Here is a 20,341-nt window from a genome sequence, read left to right as displayed (position 1 = left end):
GAAAGTTGTGCAGATAACTGATGCCAAAACGAACTGGTTGCATAGCACCTCAGATAATGGGTCCTTAACTGATTTTTCAGTAGTATGTTAGCAATTCAAGTAACAAAATATTAAGAAAGTAATGGCTGAACATGCACTTGGGGGACAGAAGGGAAAGGCCCACAGATCTAGAAAAGTCTTTTTCAGAAAAGACAGTCAAATAAGAAGGGGCAACAAATGGTAACCTAGAGATGCCTCTGAAAATGGAACAGGAGAGACAGTAAGATCTCTCATGCAAGTGCTCTTCTAGATGTAAACTAAAATTATGATGTTCTTGCAGTCAAATACCACAGTTCCAAGCACAGACAGCAAGTTAAATTAGGCAAATACATCTTTCAGTTTTGACAGCTAAAGTTTTTTAATAGTATCAGTAGAGTTTCTCTCTAGTGTGCCCAGTTTTCAAAAGCTTTATGCTGCTCCTCTCAAGTTCATTTAGAGTGGTGGCAGCTCAGTTTCACCAAAATCTAAAGATAAGGCCCATTCTGTTGCATTTCCTCTCTGCAAAGCCATTTCGAGATCATGCAATACTGCAAAGCATCTTCAAGTAGTGTGAACACACACTGCCCTAAGTATGCAAAAGCAGATCCTTCCTTCTCCCCTCAAGGAAGGAACCAGAAAAAAGATAGTTTAAGCGAAAGAGCAAAAGAAGGAGCATAAAGTTGTCGCTCTCAAGAGTACTACAATAAAGCTGTCACAGGTCAGTCTGCTTCAGGTGCAAGTACATCAAAACGGACTGGTAGCAGGCAACTGTGACTTTCCTGGAAAGGCCATATACTATTTTCAACCTCACACCACTGGTTGAATCGGAAACATCAACTTCTAGAAGCACCACTGCCAAGAAAATGAAACCACGATGGCTGCCTAGGCAACACTGGTAAATGAATACATATTAATTTACCACATCCTTCTGACTGAGGCTAGGAAAAGAACTTGTTTAGAAACACCTCTACTGTTATGTGCAAGTATGTACCTTATTCTGTTGCCCTGACTCCTGCTGTCACGCACTGATACAGAAGACAAAAGAATTCTACCAATACAAAGTAGGACAGTAGTCTGGGGACAACTTAATTCAATGTTTTCTACTTACAATGATCTCAAAATACAGAGGCATATTTCAAAGAAGAAAATGGAAAGCAGTATCCATCTCTGCTGGAGCTCAGAAGCAGAACTGGGTGAACTGCAATTAATGGGTGAAGGCCTCAAGTGAGGGGGGGGAAAAAAAAGGTTAGGGTACAGTGAGAGAAAGCAGTTGGAAAGAAGCAAAGGTGAAAGAACAGCAAGCAAAAGTTAAAAAGTTAGAAGAGCTAACAAGGGTTTGAAGAGCAAAACAAAGAATGTCAGAGAAGCAACTGAAAGTATTCAAGGGGGAAAAAGTTCCAAACAGTAATGCAGGAAAAAAATAACCCGAACATATCACTACTTCGGAAACTATGCAAATGTGTAACACAGTACTCACTGCATCTCGCCTAGCACATTCATCCTCTCCACGGTACTGGGGCCACCCTGGCCCCCCCGGCTGGCCATGCCCTGCTCTGCCTGAGGGGATCTCCACTTGTTGACCTCCGATCCTGCTAGCAATTCCCACCTGAGTGAGGTGCTGTATCTGAGAACCTTAAAAGCAAATATTGTTTTTTCATCTTTATACACAGTCAAGTTTGTAGGGCAGACAAATGACAACATAAAACTTTGTTGGAAGCAGGAGACAAGAAGAAAGCAGAGCTCTGTTTCTGTGCAATTAATTAAAAAATAAGCAGAAAGAAGGCTGTCAGTGTAGAATAAAGAAGGAAAAGTTATGTGTATTTTGTGCAGTTCATTTGAGTGCGATGCTTTTCATTGCCACTGCACTGAAAGAAGAGGTTGAGATACATGCATCTCAGACATGGACTACACTTCATTCCAAAAATATGCCAGCCCTTTCCAACCAGCATTTACTGAAAGCCCTGGCAATGCTTTCATGTAAATTACTTAGCAGCAAAGAGAAGACGTTTACTCCTGTGGTACACCTTATTTGCATCACACTGGCAAGACCCTAACTCTCCAGACTGCTTTCTATTCCATCTCTCAGAAGAATAAAATACATGACTACATAAGAGTATGGTTCTTTCAGCTTTACTTTGTGGTTAAATATTAAACAATGCTGACATTGACTAACGAAGGCCAGAACACAGTGTATCTCCTTTCAGCGTGAAAGCTAACCTCCTCCTTTCTCCTTTCCCTTCCCTCCCTTCCTGCTGCTTTCAACACATACAAAGACAGTCACCACCATTAATTGCAAGAGACATTTAACAACATGCCAGCTTTCCTTTTTGCTGAATTTACTCCCACAGGGAAACAAAATGTATTTTATTATTATTTTATTATTCATTAGAAATGAAACACATTTAATAAACCCACAGATACATAGGAGAAAACTCTGTGTGTGTATGTACAAAAAAGGAGGAAAAGACAAAAACAACGGTGTGATTTATGCGAAGGACAGTTAGGTCACTTTCATATTTTCCTCTCAAGAAAACCCAATATTTGAGAAGTTTGATATTTGCATGTAACTATGCTCAAGGACAGGAACTAATCATCTGAATTGCCTCCAAGCTTTAAGGCAGAATATATATGAATATTTGGAGAATAGTGTGAATCAAACAATAAAATAATCATGATTAAACTGTAACAGTCACTACCTCCCTGTCATTCTCATTCATTTAACATTTACAGGGAGAGGATAGCAGCTATCAAAACTAGGACTCTGACATGAGTATATGATCATATTTCCAGTCTTTTTCAACTCCCCAGGAAGACAACATTTCTCTGGGAGAAAATTAACTGTCACATTTGCATAAGAATAGAATCTTTTATTCTTAGAATCAGTATTTGCTGCTTAATTGACACATGATATTAGAATCTTATTCATGATAGCACTGATGAGTGCTACAGAAATTATCTCACAACCAAATCAGGGAAGATGATTTCACATGGGACAGCAGCAATAGATAGTATCATCAGAAGCTAAAAGATCCTGCTTTTATGCATACATTTCTAGGAAGAGAAATGAGAAATAAAGATGCAGAAATGTATTAAAAAATTGTTATTTAGCAGGCTGATTTGGGATGCACCAGTTAGCTCATTTAGCATAAAAGAAATAGTCGGCAGTGGAAAGTTAGCATACACTGTATGCTCTAAAACAATTAAGTAATTTTCCATTCTTAGAGAATGGGGTTTTTTGAAAACACACTGTGTGATAAACAAAGCTTGTAAGACACTGAAAAGGTGGCAAAGCACTGCAAGATTCTATGGATGTAAAGTTAACCTCACTTTGTGATCACTTTTTTTTTGGCAGTGAAGACAAGGACCACATTTCAAGTGTAGTAGCTGAAGCAGAGTGAACTCTTAATGGTCACCTCAGTAGATATGGAAAAGGATCAGTCATTTTAGTGCATATTCAACTTAAGTGAAGTGTACCTGCAGTGCTTCCAACTGGTCGTGGCCGTGCCACTGATGGCATTTCCTCTGAGTATATCCCTCTGGAGGAATACTGAACCTCAGGTGGCTGCTGGTCCGGGTGCATTAACTCTGCAGGTTGAAGAAAACCTGGCCCAAAATTCTGCCTGTGAAAAAGTAAGGACTCAAGATTACAATAAGTGAATTGCCTAATTAGAAACAGTAATGCAGATGTACCTCATACAACAGCTTTTTATGATGCCTTTTAACATACATTTTAACCTTAAATGTTTAAGAAAATTCATGACCTGCACTGCACAGGAACAGGAGTTAGAAACTCTAACAAAATTTCACACAAGAGTTTTTCACATGTTGCAGTCTCCTTGATGCAGAGAAAAAATTCCACAGATCTTGTTTTCCCTTGGGGAAAAAAGCATCTTCAATGGAAAAAAAGAATAGAAAAATAAGACTTCAGTAGTGACGTAGCTGCTTACCTTAGCAACAAATCTGACTCTTAAAAAAAGTGTTTCTGGGCACACAGTTTTGATCTAAATCAAACCATACAAATTGAATCACATGTGTATTTTATGAACAATTATTATTTTATCAAGTGTTCTGATTGTTTTTCAGGAAATTTTCAAAACTTTTCTCTTTAAGGTTCATCAAACTACTGAAAGCTGTCATTAGCATGTATGAAGAGATGCAATGTATACTAAAAATAATGATTCCTGTAATTCAGGCTGGTGCTGGTAGTCATTGTTATAGATTTACTGAAAAGAGCTAACAATAGAAACTGTCATCAATCTAACTTCATTAATTGTGCAAAGGTAGTGAGATTTGTAAAAGAAACCCTATAATTCATTCACAGAACAGGAGTAGAGGAGGAGATGGAAATGCTGATTTTTCCTATGTTTCCTATTAACATATCTTAACCCTGGCATGGAGAGATTATATTTTAAAAGACTGATGGCCGATGAGTTTTCAAGGATTATTGATTCCTGTCAATATGGTGGAGGTGTGGCTGCCCAAACTTCAGGTGCTCAGGTTACTAGGCTAGTCTCTCAGGCTCCAGGTAAGATCAAAGAAGTGAGAGACACTCCTCAAGAGGCATTCAAAGCAAGAGATCAGGTTCACTAAATTTTCTGCAGGAGCCTCTCACAGGTGAGTATAAAGGAAGCAAAGTGAGACAAACATCCTAAGTCAGGCACATGAGATTACACCAAGTGAGGACTAGGGATGAGTTTTACACTCCTTTTATCACAGCGGCATCTAAGCTCTTCTAGGCCATGTACTGCAACTTATCCCATTCGTCAAGACCTCAGTTTTACACCCTTTTATTTTATGTGAAAGTCTCGTGACTGCATCTAATTCAAACTATTCTTGATTTGTGCTTTATTTGGAAAACAATCACCTTTCTATGACAGCCAGAGAGCAAAGAAAGCTGACATAATAATAAGTAGCCTAATAAAGCCAAGTAAGAGCCTAATAAAGCACAAACAAGTAATTGTAAATTAAAGTACTAGCTAGTTGGCATACAGTATTAAATGGAGAAGGTATAAGGGGTTCAAGCTGCAACAATCCCATTGTGGAAGTGCCAGAATTTCCCCAGCTCCCATGCATACAATCCCACCTGTCCACTCAGCAGATCCAGAGGAAACCATTTCCAACCAGACTTATAAGCTAGTTAGAATAAATGCCTGAATGGGTAGGTAATGTTTAACAATGTCACTTCTGTTATGTTTATCACTGTAACCAGTAAAGGATGCGATCATCTGGCCTTGCAATGCTGAGCAGGAATCTTGTAGCTGATAAATTACTACAATTTTTTTAATATTGTCTAAAGAAAATATTTTCTCAACATTATTGCAAATGTGTTATTTTCGTGCCAATTTTTCAAAGGACAGCAAGTATATCCTTTATTGTTGATGGGTTTGTACTTGAAAGGTGCACATTTAATAACCTATCACCCTCTCTTCTCAATCTTCTTTATAATAGATATAGCTACTCCTTGAATTCACATATCAACAGAAGAGTATAAAAACAGGATACAGGTCTCAATCTGTATCATACAGGTTTTCTAGTACTCCTTCCTATTTCCAGACTGAGACCCAGCCTTCAATTGATCTTTCTGCATTAAAAAAAAAAAATAATCTCCAGTTATTCAATTAAGTGAGGAGACACTGCCCCAAAAATCAATTTTACACCACTAATCCACTATGGCTAAGTATCTCTCTCTCTGTTGCACGATGCAATATTCATTTTCTGGTGAAAGCTGTTCATTGTGCCTTTATGTTTGCCTAGCTGTTACGTGACCTAGGTCTTTTGCATTTAATTTTTTTACCCAGGGTGGTTCCGCTCCATTAAAGATGCTGACTGCATTTGTACAGCGAATGGAGCAGTACGGTCACCCAACTATTATTCCATGCATTGGCTATTTAAGCCAATGGACTATGACATTGATACATGCCACCTAATCATACTGACCTCAGGTTATTTCTCCTTCCTCTAATTAATGCACTGTTTCTATCAATTTGTTTATCATTATCTTCTAAATTTGAGCATAACCCCCACTCCACAGCCATGACAACTCATTCCTTGTTTTCTATTGACCAAACTTTAGGAAACCTTCTATTTTAATGAAAATTTAAAGGAATTCTTCCTGTTAAGGTCAATGACCTTGCAGACTGTTAACTTAATCTGCCAGCACTGGCAGACCCAGCACTTGAACTATTAATAATGATGCCATTAATTTGTAACTTACAGAAATCCAGAGTGCCTATGCCAAAAGTTGATAAACTTTTGAACAAAAAATATGTTGCAAGCACACTATCTTGCTCAGGTGCATTAACATGTGTTACAGCACTTCCATGATTAATTTATCACTTTTTTCCTGAATGCGTAACAAGCCAACAAAGAGAAAATCCTCAATAACAAACAACTGGTTATGCTTTGTGTTGGCAGTCTCAAAAGCTCATCATCTTCAAGGTAACCTAAATTACAAAAAATACACTGCATGTCATACTGTGTGCCATTTCATATATGCTCCACTCACACTGAAACTGTCACCTCCAGCCAAGACCTAAGTAAGAAAATGTGCTTAGAGACTCTTCCTTTTCTAGTTGGTCCTTTCAGAATCAGGCTGCAGAACAATGGATAAAGGAAAGTTCTTCATATCCATTTTACCATCAAGTTTCCAAAGCAGTGAAGACTTTAGGTGAAATCTAATGAATGACATGGATATCAGTGGGATTTCATCTCACATGGTGAGCTGTAAGAAGGTAATGAGAGCAGCATGAGGCCTTCTTTTTGCCACCTTGGTTGCAGCAGCTTGGAGAGGGTGAGACAAGTCTGACCACAGTGGGTACCATGACTCAAGAGTCCAACTTCATATGTAATTAAATCACAGACACCAAACACGGAATTAACAGTCACTCAGACAACTGTTTTCTTCTCTTTACGTGATTCCCCCACAGCAAGGCCAGGAGAAGATGGAAAATTTTTTCTTTGCCCCTGAGTTTATAACAACAGGCCTGCAAGGCAGGCTTTCTCTGTGAGGGTCACCATGCTCTGTAATTTGTTCTCAACTTGGTTAAAAATAGAATGAATCTGTTGGTCATCTGAAAGCTTTTGAGAGTGAGTGTTGCCCTGAGGCTACAGAAACAAGATGAAAGTGAGAGTACTGGGAGAATTACATGCATCTGAGTAACTGTTTCAGGCTCTCTAAAAGCTGAAACTCAGTGGTTTACTCAGCATTTGGTAGGATATCTCTATAGCCAAGGGGCTAGAAAAACATTTCTTTTAAATAGAGGCTTAGATTCCATACAGCATGCATATGTCATTCATGCTACATAAATAAATTACACAGGCTGGATCTGGGCTCCTGTTACATCCCATTTATACAGTACTTCGCTTAATAATATACCAGTGCCAGTAAGAACTCTGAAGGAATTGCAAGGAAAATAATAAATGATAATGCTATCAGTGAAAAGCTACCTTGGTAGGAGACCTGGTGCTGTTGGCGGAGTCATTCCAAATTCCACATATCTCTGTCAGAAGGGAAAAAAACCCCAGATTAAAATTAAAGTGCATACCCTGGGAAGTCTACTCTCAGCCTTTTAAGTGATGAATGGCAGAGATTACTAGGCCTGTATGTCTGACTTGATTGCAGCCATAAGAGCTTAGTTTTACAAACCCAGAAGCACAAGACGATCTGGGAATCACTGCTACAGTGGACTAGCAGTCTCTTCTATCTGAACAGAGTCTTCACTTCAAAATCTTTCAGAAATACTTTCTCTCACTTGCAGAAGATCAAGGGCTGCTCCTACGTCTACTTAGCTTAAAACTTTCAGCAAACCAACCTTTGCATTTGGAATCTCTTTATAGTTCAACCCACAGACTGCGGCAGAGAGACCATGGGGCTTGGACTCAACAGTTCAATAGCATCATAACTTCTACTGAATGGTTTTGGAACTCGAGATGACCTAGAAGGTTACCCATATGACTCAGTGCTCCATAAAATGCAAAAATCAAACACAGAAATACTGCTTCCCTATCCTTCACCTCCTGAAAGCAGTTGGATACCCTGCTCAAAAATATGACCTAAGCCCCATATATTCTTTTTTCATTGTCAAAATATGAACTAGCACATGCATTTTAAAAAAATAAAGTTTTACTCCTGGACATAACAAGACTGATCTGTGAAAGATCATAACTGAGAAGAGCAGAAAAGTTATCCTAAAGGAGGAGAACTCCTGTCTTCTCTTGTGGTTGGGATGGGAAAAGAATCCAAACGGCTTAAAAAGCTATTTCACCATCTTGTGATAGTCATTTCTGAATTCTCCTGGTTTCAGAAATATTTGTGAAAAGTCCTGACAGCAATGGCACAATAACAGTGACCATGGCTCAACTGGTGCTAAATACTTGCCCAGAAAAGCCTTTTAAATTGCATCACTCACATTAAATGGGTTGTTTACTGCCTGAGTTGGACCATAAGGTGATCCCCACTGGGTGCATGTGGGTCCCCTCCCTGCTCGAGCAGGAGTGTTGTTTACCGGCTGTCCTGCAGAGACCCCGGGTGGAGTGACAGCTGTGGAATTGGCTGCTTGGCTGCTGGGAGCCACCAGCGCAAAAGCATCATCCAGCAGCGAGTGCATGGTTTGCCGAGCCTCTTCAATGGATGGCTGCGGTGGGACGTACTGGGAGACTGGGTGCGAAGGCAAGCCAGGGAACTTCCCCAGATCAGCTGAAGATGATGTCTGAGGTTCAGGAGGCAAGTCTGGATCAGACTGAAGGAAACAGAAAGAAGGTGAAGGGCAGCCAGAGTGAAGATCTAACGAGCCAGTTTCCAAGATGCTGTGGGCCTTAAGTCTGAGCAATATTTTCTTTGCCAGTACCACAGTGAGATAAATGGTACAAGTGTCGGTGCTGGACAAAACCTGCCTCTTACCCTCCCCGCTTCTGCGTACACGTATGCATGCACATACATGACACCAGCTGTTCAAATACCTCATCCAGGGTGATCTGAAAGACTCTGATCTCAGGTAAAACAGCAGAGCTTTGTGCAGGAGTTACTCAGCTATAAACAGAAATCTTGTGGTTTGCAAGCATGTAACGAAGTCATGCAGAGAGTGTTTACTCCACCCAGAAAAAGACAATTAGCTCTGTCTACATCTTTGACTTCTCTGCAACTTTTGCAGTTCCAAGAAATTAATTCAGTCTGTAGCTTACAACTGACCACATCAGCAGTAATATTAAATAATTATTACCTCCTAGAAAAACACACAAAGGGAGCTGTTAAGCAACTAAGTGGTTAGCTGCATGGAACTTGAACTTGGGTGCATCACCTGAATGGGACTCATATTAAGTGCTTCATAGCAGAAATACCTGAGGCATGCATCACAATTACTATCTGGGATCTTACCACATGGGCTTATTGTTCATCAGTAACAGGAAATTAAATGAGTTTTGCAGCAGCAGACTTATTATCAAAGCTGATTCTTACCACTGCATGCAGACTGCCAAATCAGTCGTCAAGATGCAAAAGCCTCTACTTCATCAGGAACTTAGTATTCTGAGTACTGTCTTGCTACAGATGCCAAAGGGGCTGAGCTTGCTGTGTGACACGTCTTAATTAAACAGCTTCAAATGATAATTCATTCTGCTGCAGCATGACATTAAAATCACCACACTCTTGTTTGAAGGCAGAGGGAAACCGCAGAAATCAACATTGCAGCCACTTGACTGCATATGCAGCTAATGGTGAAATTCTTAAAATTATTAAACCATCTTTCAAGATGAAAACTGTTTGGGGGTTTCCAATATTAGCATTACGCTTAGTAAAATCTCCTCAGAAGTGGTTAAAGGTGCCTAAATACAGTCTGTGACATGGATATGATTGAACAGAAACATTCTCCAGTGTCTTTGGAGAAACAAAACTTAATTTTCAAGATATTGTACTAGAATTGTTTCAACTTATAAAGACATGTTTCTCTTTTATTAATAATTAATTCCCACATTTTAAAGATGAGAAAATTTCTCATGAAAGGAACCGAGTCTCCATTCCATGAAAGCAAAGGATGAAATTTTCTATAACATATGAATATATAGCATCCTGCAAATTGGACCAGAGTGAAAACTATGTTCAACATATTGTGGAACATACCAAGCACACTTTCATGTGCACAATACAGTGACATTAATGAAAATAAGGTTTTGGTGCTTGGCCTCTTTATTATCAAGGAATACTTGGCAAACTTTTATTGTTTAATACTGACAGACTGCCAGTGAAACCCTCGTTTCACTTTGATTTACATGCTAACTACATGTGACTGAAATTAGCTATACCGACCATAGAAGGCCAAAAACTTCCTCATGTCTCAACTGTCATCACAATTATCAGAGCAATCCTGTCATTCAAGAGACATACATACAATATATGCAGAGTTATTGACTCCTGGAGGCCTTTTGTATGTCCCATCACTGTCAGTTGTGATTAACCTGTCCTTTTCTGCATCGATAGGGCTACCATTTATCTGGTGTCGTCGGCGCTGCTTGGGAGAACGTTTTGCACGAGAACTTAACAGGAAGAAAGCAGAAAGCAAAGAGAGAAAAAAAAACAAACAAGACAAAGGTAATCACATTTCTTTTTATAATTTTTTTTCTCGTCCCACTCAAGGTTGAACTCCTCTGCCCATTCCAAGTCATCCTTGCCTCAGCCCTGTTTCTCTTCCCTTTCCCAGTTTTTCATGACAGTCCCATTAGTTAGCCTCGAATCTCTCTGCTCAAGCTTCTCCTAATACCACTCACATTGACAGCTCTTCAGACTGTCCCCTTTCTCCCTCAAACTCTCCCAAGTGTCATCTCCCTTCTACATCCATCTTTCGAAGTCGTTCGTGCTCCAGCCTCCCCCAGTGCCTCTCCAGACCTCCTAGACCAATGTCTGACACATCTGCGGTAGCAGAACAGACCACACTAGCAACAAGGCTTTGCGCTTGGCATGTTGGCTTTAACCCTGCCAGGCAAACCAGTTGAGGAACCCATGTAGCTGGGGAAAAGCTACTTTCTATCAGTGCAGAAGCAGTCACAGGGTACCAGTGCTCTGGGAACAAAGTGCCAGTATTCATAAGCCCGAAACAGAGCCCAGGGAAGACTTTCTCTAAAAATCCAAGGCCAGGAAGGCAGATCCGTGAGACTGACAAATGTGCCTCATTACCCAGAGAGAATATGTAAAAGGTTACCTTGTTGATTTGTGAATTTGCGTTTTAAATTCAGAATCTTCATGCTTTTTAAGTTGTTCAAGCGTTTCCTTACTTTGCATCTTTTCCCCCCTTTACAAAAATATTATTTCTTGCAGTTTGTATTTTCCGTGTATCTTTTTTAGTGTTTATATTGCAATTTTGATCCCTCTACACCACACAAAAATTATTCAAACAAATGGCAAAGCAAATACTAAATTGTTTTAAGACAGCTTTCATATATTTGGGTTTAATTATCAAGAATTTGCCCCTGAGAACTTGTAAAAGAATAATACGAAAACAAAACATACTGGCATATACTGAAATAAATAAAAATGTTTAGAACAACCCAGACTTAGATAATGCAAATTCAAGTAGGGATCAAAATGATTTTAAGTTCTGAAAGTTCAGCAGTACAGGTCTGATGTATTTTGGACTCTAAAAGAAAATTGTTCTTTCACATCTTTGAAATCCCTACCTCTTCCTGGGCTCTATGAAGACAGTAGGAACACTTCCTCCAGGGTCCAAAATCTTGTCAATCTGCATCTGTGCCTTGCGATATATTCTGTGCTGTTCTTTGGAGTCAACCACCACCACATCATCCACCACTGGAAATTCATAATGCCCTTTGCGCTTGGCACGAAGACGGATCTTATTGCGGTGATGCTCAATCTCAGATTTATGCCTCAGGGCTGTTTGTATCTTAAAGGAGGAGGGGAAAAAAATGCATTTTTCATTTGTAGTTTTTGGAAACAGAACTTTTTGCCACTCTTCCAGAAGTCTCTCCTCCTCACCTCTCTGCCTGCCTCTCCCTCCCTCCTCCCTGTCCCTCCCCCAAATCTCTGAAGGATTAAAGTCAGTCACCCAATTTGTAAACACACTTTCTTTCTTGGATATTTTGCAGTATCCCCATTGCCTCCCCAGGTAGATACACTATTTTACACAATACAATTGCCATCACAGCAGGTGCAATTAGAGATAAGTGGCAATTTGTTAACAAAAGGCAGGAGGAACACAAAAAACTCCTGCTGTCTGCCAGAAGTGACACTGCTCTGAAAAAATAAGGCCAATCAGTAGAGGCTGTATCTATCTTTGCTTGTCAGAGATATGTGTGATCAGTAGTGCTGAAGTCTGTCACTCATTCCCTTTAATGATCTTCATCACATAAGAAGCAAAAACTTAGAGAGCTAACTGAGCTCACAACTCTCTGCCTCTGCTGAGCTTGAGAGGCCACCACAACCTATGCAGAAACACAGCAGCAATACAAGGGTCCAGGTCCCTAGATGAACATGGTGTTATCAGCTCTGTGTCTTCTTGCAGGCTGAGGCGCCTCTCTCCCGCCTTTTTTTCAAATTCCCTGGAGTGCATCTCGTCATCTGAGGAAAGCTATGGTAACACCACACTTTTAAGACGTGGCCCAACACTCACTGAAATAATTCTTATCAATGGAAGAGCCTTGGGCACCAGATCAAGTAGGAACAACTGCTCTGTCTGTGCTGGACTAGTTGTGGAACACATCTGCAGCAGCAAATTAAAAACCAAATAAAAATTTATTTTGGGTATTCTTTCATGAAAATCACAAAAAAAGCATAAAAGGGACACAAGCCAGACTTACTCTTTACATTTATAGTTAGAGTTATATGTCTTCTGCCCATATAATCATATTTCTGGTTTGTGGCCCCTCTTCCCTATGTATACTAGATATATGTATTTACCTCTCTTCTGTAAGGTACTTTGAAACACAGTATCTTAACACAGTTAAGTTAAAGGTTTCAGTAATATCCCACTCTGAATTAAGAGAAGATGCCATCTTATACCCAGTACTAAACCAGGATGCATGTACACAGTACTGCCAGGCAGTGTATGATGTGGTTTTACAGCACGCTACCTTCTCACCTAATGCCCCAGGCACGCTCATATCTGGCTTACAGTAACATGAGCCTCAGAGAAAGCAGGAAGCTTCTGTATGTTTACTGTCAGATAAACACATCAGAAGTTGGAAGCAATGAATGTGCTGCAAATTCACACCCCAGAGTGTCTTGAGATAACTTGTTTGTATAACCCACATCCTGAGTTGCTGAAAAGTCAAAAGAATAGTGTAGAATGAAAACCAAGGTGGGCCAGACGTTCCAATTCTCACATATTAACTAACACAACTCTCGTAAGTCACATCCTGCTGACTAGGAAAAGGATGGTAACACAAGGTATCCTAACCATCAAATTTGCTCCTCTCTCAGTGTTTAAGTTTTGGTTTAGGTATCTCTTAAAAACAGGTCAGATTATCTCTCTGGACGGAAACAGGATTATTTCTGTTACTTATCAAAATTCAACTCCCTCAGGAACTAACAAGGAACTCCTGATAACAAGAAACTGGATACTTTTCACTTCCCTCTTGGCTGGGCACATGGTGCTCCACAAACATTCAAACCTCTTTAAAAATACCTCTTTATTAATTTTGTTGGTCTCTGCTACTCGATCAGAAAGCACTGAGTTCTGAACTGGAGGTGCTGCCATTGGTTGCATAGCAATCAGCTGGATCTTGCTTGGGACCCGTCTGCTGGCATCTGAGGAACGCGACATCCTATCCACATGTTCAAAGATAGAGGCTGAAGAATGCTGCTCGTTTCCACTGCTGGTCTGAGGAGGTCCTAAATCACCAGAACAAATACACAGTAAAGTAATGCTGCTAGGGTTATCTCAGTCAAATGTTAACTCTACAGATGCTATGCTACAAGACTATGCCATGTTTTCCATCTGTGTTTAATTTGCCCTATAGGCCTTCCAGCTGATTCACATTTAGTGTACAACAAGTCTCCTCAGTGTTTTGCAAATTATAAATATTTTTCCATTGAATTTCCAGAAGGTGAGCTGTCATTCTTTATTTCTGTAAATCAAGCTCTTGGCATTTGCAAACCCTCAAAATCTCAATCTACTTTACTCCATAAAAAGCTGTTCAAGTACATACTGCTAATGGTTCCTCTTACCAGTACTTAAGGAGATGCAAATTCCTCAAATGGAGGTTCAAAGAGCAATAAATAATGTCTCACTGCAAAATGCAGTTCTTAAGTGATAGGAGTAATACATAAACTAAACAAAAAACCCCTTCAAAATCCACATGAAACACAAAGAATTTTACAGACATTTTACTGATTACAGCTTTTAAAGCACTGTTTTCTTCTCTGTGACAAGATAAACAGTTCACATAGTAATAAGCAAGCTGCACAAATATTGCCATGTTGTAATTTGTTGAAGAGGTTAAATCAACCCAAGTACCACCAGCAAAAAATGTTATGGAAACCAATACACATGAAAGTTGCAGCCCTGGTCCTGCCAACAGTTAGTCATTTCAACAGAAATGGGTCATCTCCCTCAAAAGACTTGAAAGTAGGCTCACCCCAGTGGTTTGCAGTTAAGCACATATTTAAGTTTTTTTTTGCTGAGGTAGGCCTATAACAGAAACTGTTATGTGGATTAGGTTTGCAAAAACTATTGAAAACTTGCAAAATAATCTTTTGTCTTGTCCACATGGTAACATCACAAATTCTCAAACTGTTTTTCACCATGAAATATAAGCAATAAGAGATTAAGATCTGTGACTCTTCTTATGGAGAACACAAAAGAGTAGAGGGACATAGTCCCACATCCTTGCACAGACTTCCAATAACAGCCTGTGGTTCTCAGATCCAAATCAGGAGAGGAATCGGATTTGATTCCAATACAGAATCAATTGTTGATCAACCTAATCCAACTCCAACAGAAAAGGCGGCAAAGAAAACAGCCACTGCTCTGATCCATTTGCAACATGTGCTGGTAATGAAGCACAGAGTCCAAAAGAGGAGTGAATGCTATTCTGTAGAAGAACACAGTAGATGGCTTGCTCCTTTACTTCCTCCTTCTAGCACAAAAAGGGAGCAGGAGAGGGAAGGGATGGTACACTTTATTATATTCACAGCACATTACTTTTGGGATCAAAAGCAATCTGGCCAGAAGCTAAGCAAAATTCTTATTTTTCATATTTCTCAAACTTGATCAATGCATTGTCAAATGTACACATTTATAAATGGGATGCATCATTCATAAATGACTTTCCTTTATAAGTGTCCTTAAAAAGAAGGTAAACAGTTCCACTCAAGAGCACTATGTCCCAGATGTTTTGCAAGACACAGAGCCTAAGTGAAATATATCCATCTCTCTTCTATAGCTGTTTATATGATCTTTACCATTTGTCATCTTCACAGCCCTATCTTCATGCATTTCTTAGAAGCATGCAAGCATTGCCTTTCACAGAGAGGGTCACAAGATATATTAGAGTAGTGTGAATCCCCCAGAGCAATCCTGTAGTACAATGAAAATCTGAACTTCTGCATCCATCTTTCCCATTTTCCCCATACATTAGTAATTTTTTTCCAACGTTTCCAGTCTAGCAGCAGTTCTCAAAGCTCACTGTTCTCCAACATAAAATTTTAGGGTTATTTTCACATTACTTCGTTAGCAAGGTCCAATATATTCAATTATGCTGAGCATTCACTCTGAATCTTTGTAATTTCATCCATAAACCTTTCCTTTTGCACACATAAACAAGTGTTTGGCAGAGGCCGCTTAGCTGAAGCAGTTCTTAAACTCTTTTGTAAAACTGCTCAAAAGTCCCGCTGTCAAATTTTGGTAAGACTCTACAGTAACATTGTATGTTACTCTCTTTTGCAGAAAAGATGCACACACAGACACAAAAAAAAACCCTATAAGCTGCATCTGACCTTTAAATCCTCACTGTGTGCATATGCTGAATGTGTCTATAAATACAAACCAAGATAGTAGGTAAGAAAGCTGGGAACTGCACAGTGCTGTACACATACAACAAAAGGAGAAATGGTTTCTAACTCAACACATGAATGAGCTCCTTTGGAAGTTTTGACAGAGTGAATAAAAACGGCTTCTCATTTCAAAGTTCTTATATTACACTATTGTCCACAGTTGGAAAATATTCCTTATAAAGCTATCAGATGGCACTATATGAATGAAATTTTGCTCTCAGACTAGACAGCTGAGGTTGAAAAGTAATGGAGAGGAATTAATACCCACATACAGGACAGAACATGTTTAAACAACTAGTCTATATAGGTCATGTGTCAGGATCAATGTCCATCACTGTTCCCTGAATTGAAACTACGAATTGAACTGAAATGTCAGGAAATGGTTTCATGTGAAAACCAATACAATTGGAGATAGAGGAAGGCTATTGCTTCCTGCACCCTCTTAAAATAAAAACAAGACACCCAGCAACCAAGGTGCATAAGCCTAGTCCAAAAATTAGGTAGAGTCAATGGGAATCTTCCACTGATCCACTGGTATTTGAATCATGCCAGAGTATGCCGTTTCAGATGAATTTCACACAGTTTCTTTGTATCCCAGTAGATTATGTCTCCGGGATGCAGCTGATGACTCATTAGTTACTTGCACAAACCCAACAATGGAAAGCATCTAGCCAGCCTTATATCCATCCTTCTCTGCTATTATAAGATGGAAAGTGGTATCAGAGGACAGTCCTTAATTTATCACTAGATACGGTATACATTATCAAAGACAATGTCAGCTTTCTCCAGCCCCATCTTTGCTATGTCTCAGTCTTGACCAGAAAAACACTAGCTCATGAGAAAAATATTTGTGCTTCTTTGCAGGTAGCTTGCATTTCTCTTGGGCTTCCCATAAAGACACTAACTCTAACAATATCTGTAACTTGTTTATACAAAGCCAGTTTCAGGACCAACACCTGTTTCAGGTTTGCTTCTTTCACAGTGATGTGTTCCTCAATAATTTTAAAGAATCGGGAGGAAATTAGAAAAAAGTGCCTAAATTGGATAACTATAATTTGTGTTACTGAGATTTTTGTTACACTTCAATAGCTCATAAGCAATTTTGTTTTTTTAAAAAAGACTCAGAAGACAAATCCTTCCATCCTTAAGATATAATTGCAGCTACCCCAGCACCTCTATTCATATTTGTACTCAACTACCAGCTCTGGTTACTTACCCACTCTGTTTGCTCCTGACAACATAAAGGAAAAAGAAGAGACAACACAGTAATTATTACAAATAATTCAGCTGGAATGGCAACTGGAAAAAAACACAGTAAGATGATTGCTTTTACTTTTGAATGAAATGCATGAACTCGGATCAAACTGCCAAGCCTCAGCTGCACAAAAAGGGAGCTGAATCTGCCATTTAACAGATAGAGAACTCTCAGCAGACAGTGCCCCCAATTCTGAATGCTAAAAATAGTCCCTATGATTACCAAACTAGAGGCACTAAATGCTAAAAAATAGTGTATTTGATCCAGCAAGGGTATGATAGGTAAAAAGAACACATTTTACACGATATCCTTGCTGCCTTTGCCAGATAATTCAGATGCAGCAATACCTAACACTTGTACACCAAAAGGCCATTTTAAACCTTACGTAAGGGTTTTAAGCCAGATGGGAAAATGAAGAGACAAAAGCGGAGTTCCCAGGTAAGAAGAAACAGGAGAGCACTAAATCAGGGCAACAGAATTGAAGTCAGATAGGTTGGAACCACTCAAACAATCCCGTGATGAGCTCTGTCACAGCATAATTGTTTTCCTACATATGTACTTGGGCTTGAGTTCTGGTCCTTACAGCAAACCTTAGGCAGTGAAAACATATATAGCACCACTACAGTATCTTCTTTTTGTAAACTGTGTAAAGTACATGCAGCATACACTGCCTGCTGAATTATTAGAAAGTATAACTTTCTAGTCACATTAGCAGATCCTGTGCTTCATTTTCTTACATGTTTGTTACAGAGGAAAGCCTGCTCCATCACCATTGCTCTTCCAGGAGTAGTCCACATTATGAAAGTTTAAGAGTCATACAGTAACTTGCTGTTTAGCCACCCAAGAGCTAGCAATTTATGTAAACTATCCTACATACTCCTCAATCTCATTTCTTCAACACAAGCAAAAGCTGAAGATTGTCTGCTCTAATCTGAACTTCACTGGCACTGCATTCCTCAGCAGTCATCTTTACATCTTAGCTGGTATTTCAGAGAGTACATGAAAAAGCATTCAATATACCAAAGAGACTACTCACAATGTGGTGAATATTTTCTTCTTCTCAGTTTCTGCTGCCACCAAGGCCACATGTATTAAGAACAGATGAGGATATCACAAGCTCCTTTACCAGATACTGGGTATCAGAATTTTCTTTAGGAAGACTATTGTGATTTAAGGAAAAGATCTGGTAACTAAAACCTCAAGCAAGGAGCAAGCCTAAAAGGGTCTCAGAAGAAACGCTTAGTGTTTGTGTAGACACAGTTAACCACACTTAAAAAGGAAAATAACTTAAAAGAATATTTTAATTAAAAAATGAAAGTGGGTTTGCAGTATTGTATCAACTTTTTAATGAGGAAAGAAATATATCTTAGGGTGCCTCCAAGACAAGTGATGGCACTTTAACTGGAAGGAAGATGGTTCTTTAAAACAGTGAAATTTTTTTGTAATGTATTAGCACTGGATTTTCATCTTTCTGAAGCACAATCACATGAAGGCATTTTGACATCAGAATTAGAACTTATTTGTAAAACCTCTCTGGTCTCTTTTTCTTAATATTACTTTTTTGAAGTTACAGTTACAGACATATACCCATGCTGTATCAAGTCCTGCTGTGACCTCTACTGCCCATGTAACTGTTTACAAGCCTGCTACCACAAGAGCCACAATTAGGCCTATATGGAAAGAGGTTTGCCTGGGTTGTGTGGGAGAGAGAAGGAGGGAAGATTCATTTCTGGTAAGCCATTAGTTTCAAAAGCTTGCTGGAATGAAAGGAATGTGTAGATCTTCAGTTTCAACAGAAGAAATGAAACCAAAAAGGAGAGGAAGAAAATTTTCTGTGACAGAAACCAGAAAAATTAACAGCCAAAGATGAGTGTAGAAAACTTACAGTAGAGTAACTCTTCAACCTGAGGTAAAGCACTGCTAGTGCAGACAAGGAAAAAAAAAAAGTAACAAACCCTTCTTCACTGCCCTGCGTGGTTTGCCCTCATTTGCAACAGCTGATGGTCTTGCAGTTTCTTCTCCTGTCTCTCTCCCACTGGACTGTTCACTCGCTGTGGAGTCAGCATCTGATGGCGAAACTCTGCCACGAACATTAAAAAACAAACCAACACGTGACATAAGTTTGCAAAGGGGCAGAGTTCTCACAAAGAATCCTGCACTAAAGTATCTTGTGAAGACTGCTAATATTTTCCTGCTTATAAGTAAATTTGTAATAAGCTATCATAGTTAGATACCCATCGTCATGATGTTTCTGTTGTGTGTTAAAACTGACTGCAACAGGACTCACGTGACAAAATTATTAACGGATCCTTCCTTTAAAATACACTTCACAAAAACACTCTGCATTCATAAGTAGCAGTTTACTTTTCAGACAGAAAGGAATTATATTAGAAATAAGAAACCTGTACAGGTAATTAGTTTAATATTCAGACTTGCTAACTTGGTGTTCTCTTGCTAACACAAGTCCATGTGCCTATTTTCCTGAATAGTTAAACGTAGGGCCATTCAGAAATACTACTTTTATGTATTTTTCCCACGCAGTTGTGAGATTCTTAAAAACATTTATTACCTACAAATTACAATCTTGGTGTTCATAATTTTTTGCGGGTCATTACAGAAAAATATAAAGAAATACTGTAATTTTCCCCAACAGAATACTTCAGCTGTAAAATTATTCAGATAGTATAAAAATAGCAAAAATACAGGGCATACACCAAGCCCAGCTGACACCAAATCAAATGGATCAGCCTTTGTGATAGTGTCTCTAGTGACCATTTTGTCTTGTGAACATGTGTATACTATTCCTGCAGGGAGTTAATCACTGAAAGTGTGCACTAGCCTGTGCATTAACTTTGTTAAGTGCAAGATTTGCTTAGGCTAGATGGATATCTGAACTACTGAGGCTCTTGGCTAAACATCAGCCTGCCTAGAGCGCACAGACTAAGATAACTACACCCAGCCAGACAAGTTCATCGAAAGTTAAACTTACTCCTTGCAGCAGGCAACACTCCAAATTCAACTCATGTTTTTCTCATCCCTGAACAATGCACTGATAATCGAACTTTGTCTTT

General features: G+C 39.2%; 1 protein-coding gene across 1 annotated transcript in view; it reads right to left on the bottom strand.

Moving 5' to 3' along the window:
- Positions 1–20,341, bottom strand: part of KIAA1549 — a 151,913-nt gene that overhangs the window by 4,496 nt on the left and 127,076 nt on the right. Inside the window, exons 12-19 of the mRNA XM_082014398.1 lie at positions 19,226–19,350; positions 13,647–13,852; positions 11,683–11,906; positions 10,401–10,545; positions 8,427–8,756; positions 7,465–7,517; positions 3,493–3,638; positions 1,496–1,650 (exon numbers count right to left, since the gene is read on the bottom strand). Of these exons, the coding sequence (XP_081870524.1) occupies positions 1,496–1,650; positions 3,493–3,638; positions 7,465–7,517; positions 8,427–8,756; positions 10,401–10,545; positions 11,683–11,906; positions 13,647–13,852; positions 19,226–19,350 (1,384 nt within the window). The remainder of the gene's footprint in view (positions 1–1,495; positions 1,651–3,492; positions 3,639–7,464; positions 7,518–8,426; positions 8,757–10,400; positions 10,546–11,682; positions 11,907–13,646; positions 13,853–19,225; positions 19,351–20,341) is intronic.

This window comes from Phaethon aethereus (assembly GCF_964289735.1).
Source record: "Phaethon aethereus genome assembly, chromosome: 1".
NCBI lineage: Eukaryota > Metazoa > Chordata > Aves > Phaethontiformes > Phaethontidae > Phaethon > Phaethon aethereus.
This window is presented reverse-complemented; position numbering and strand designations above follow the sequence as displayed.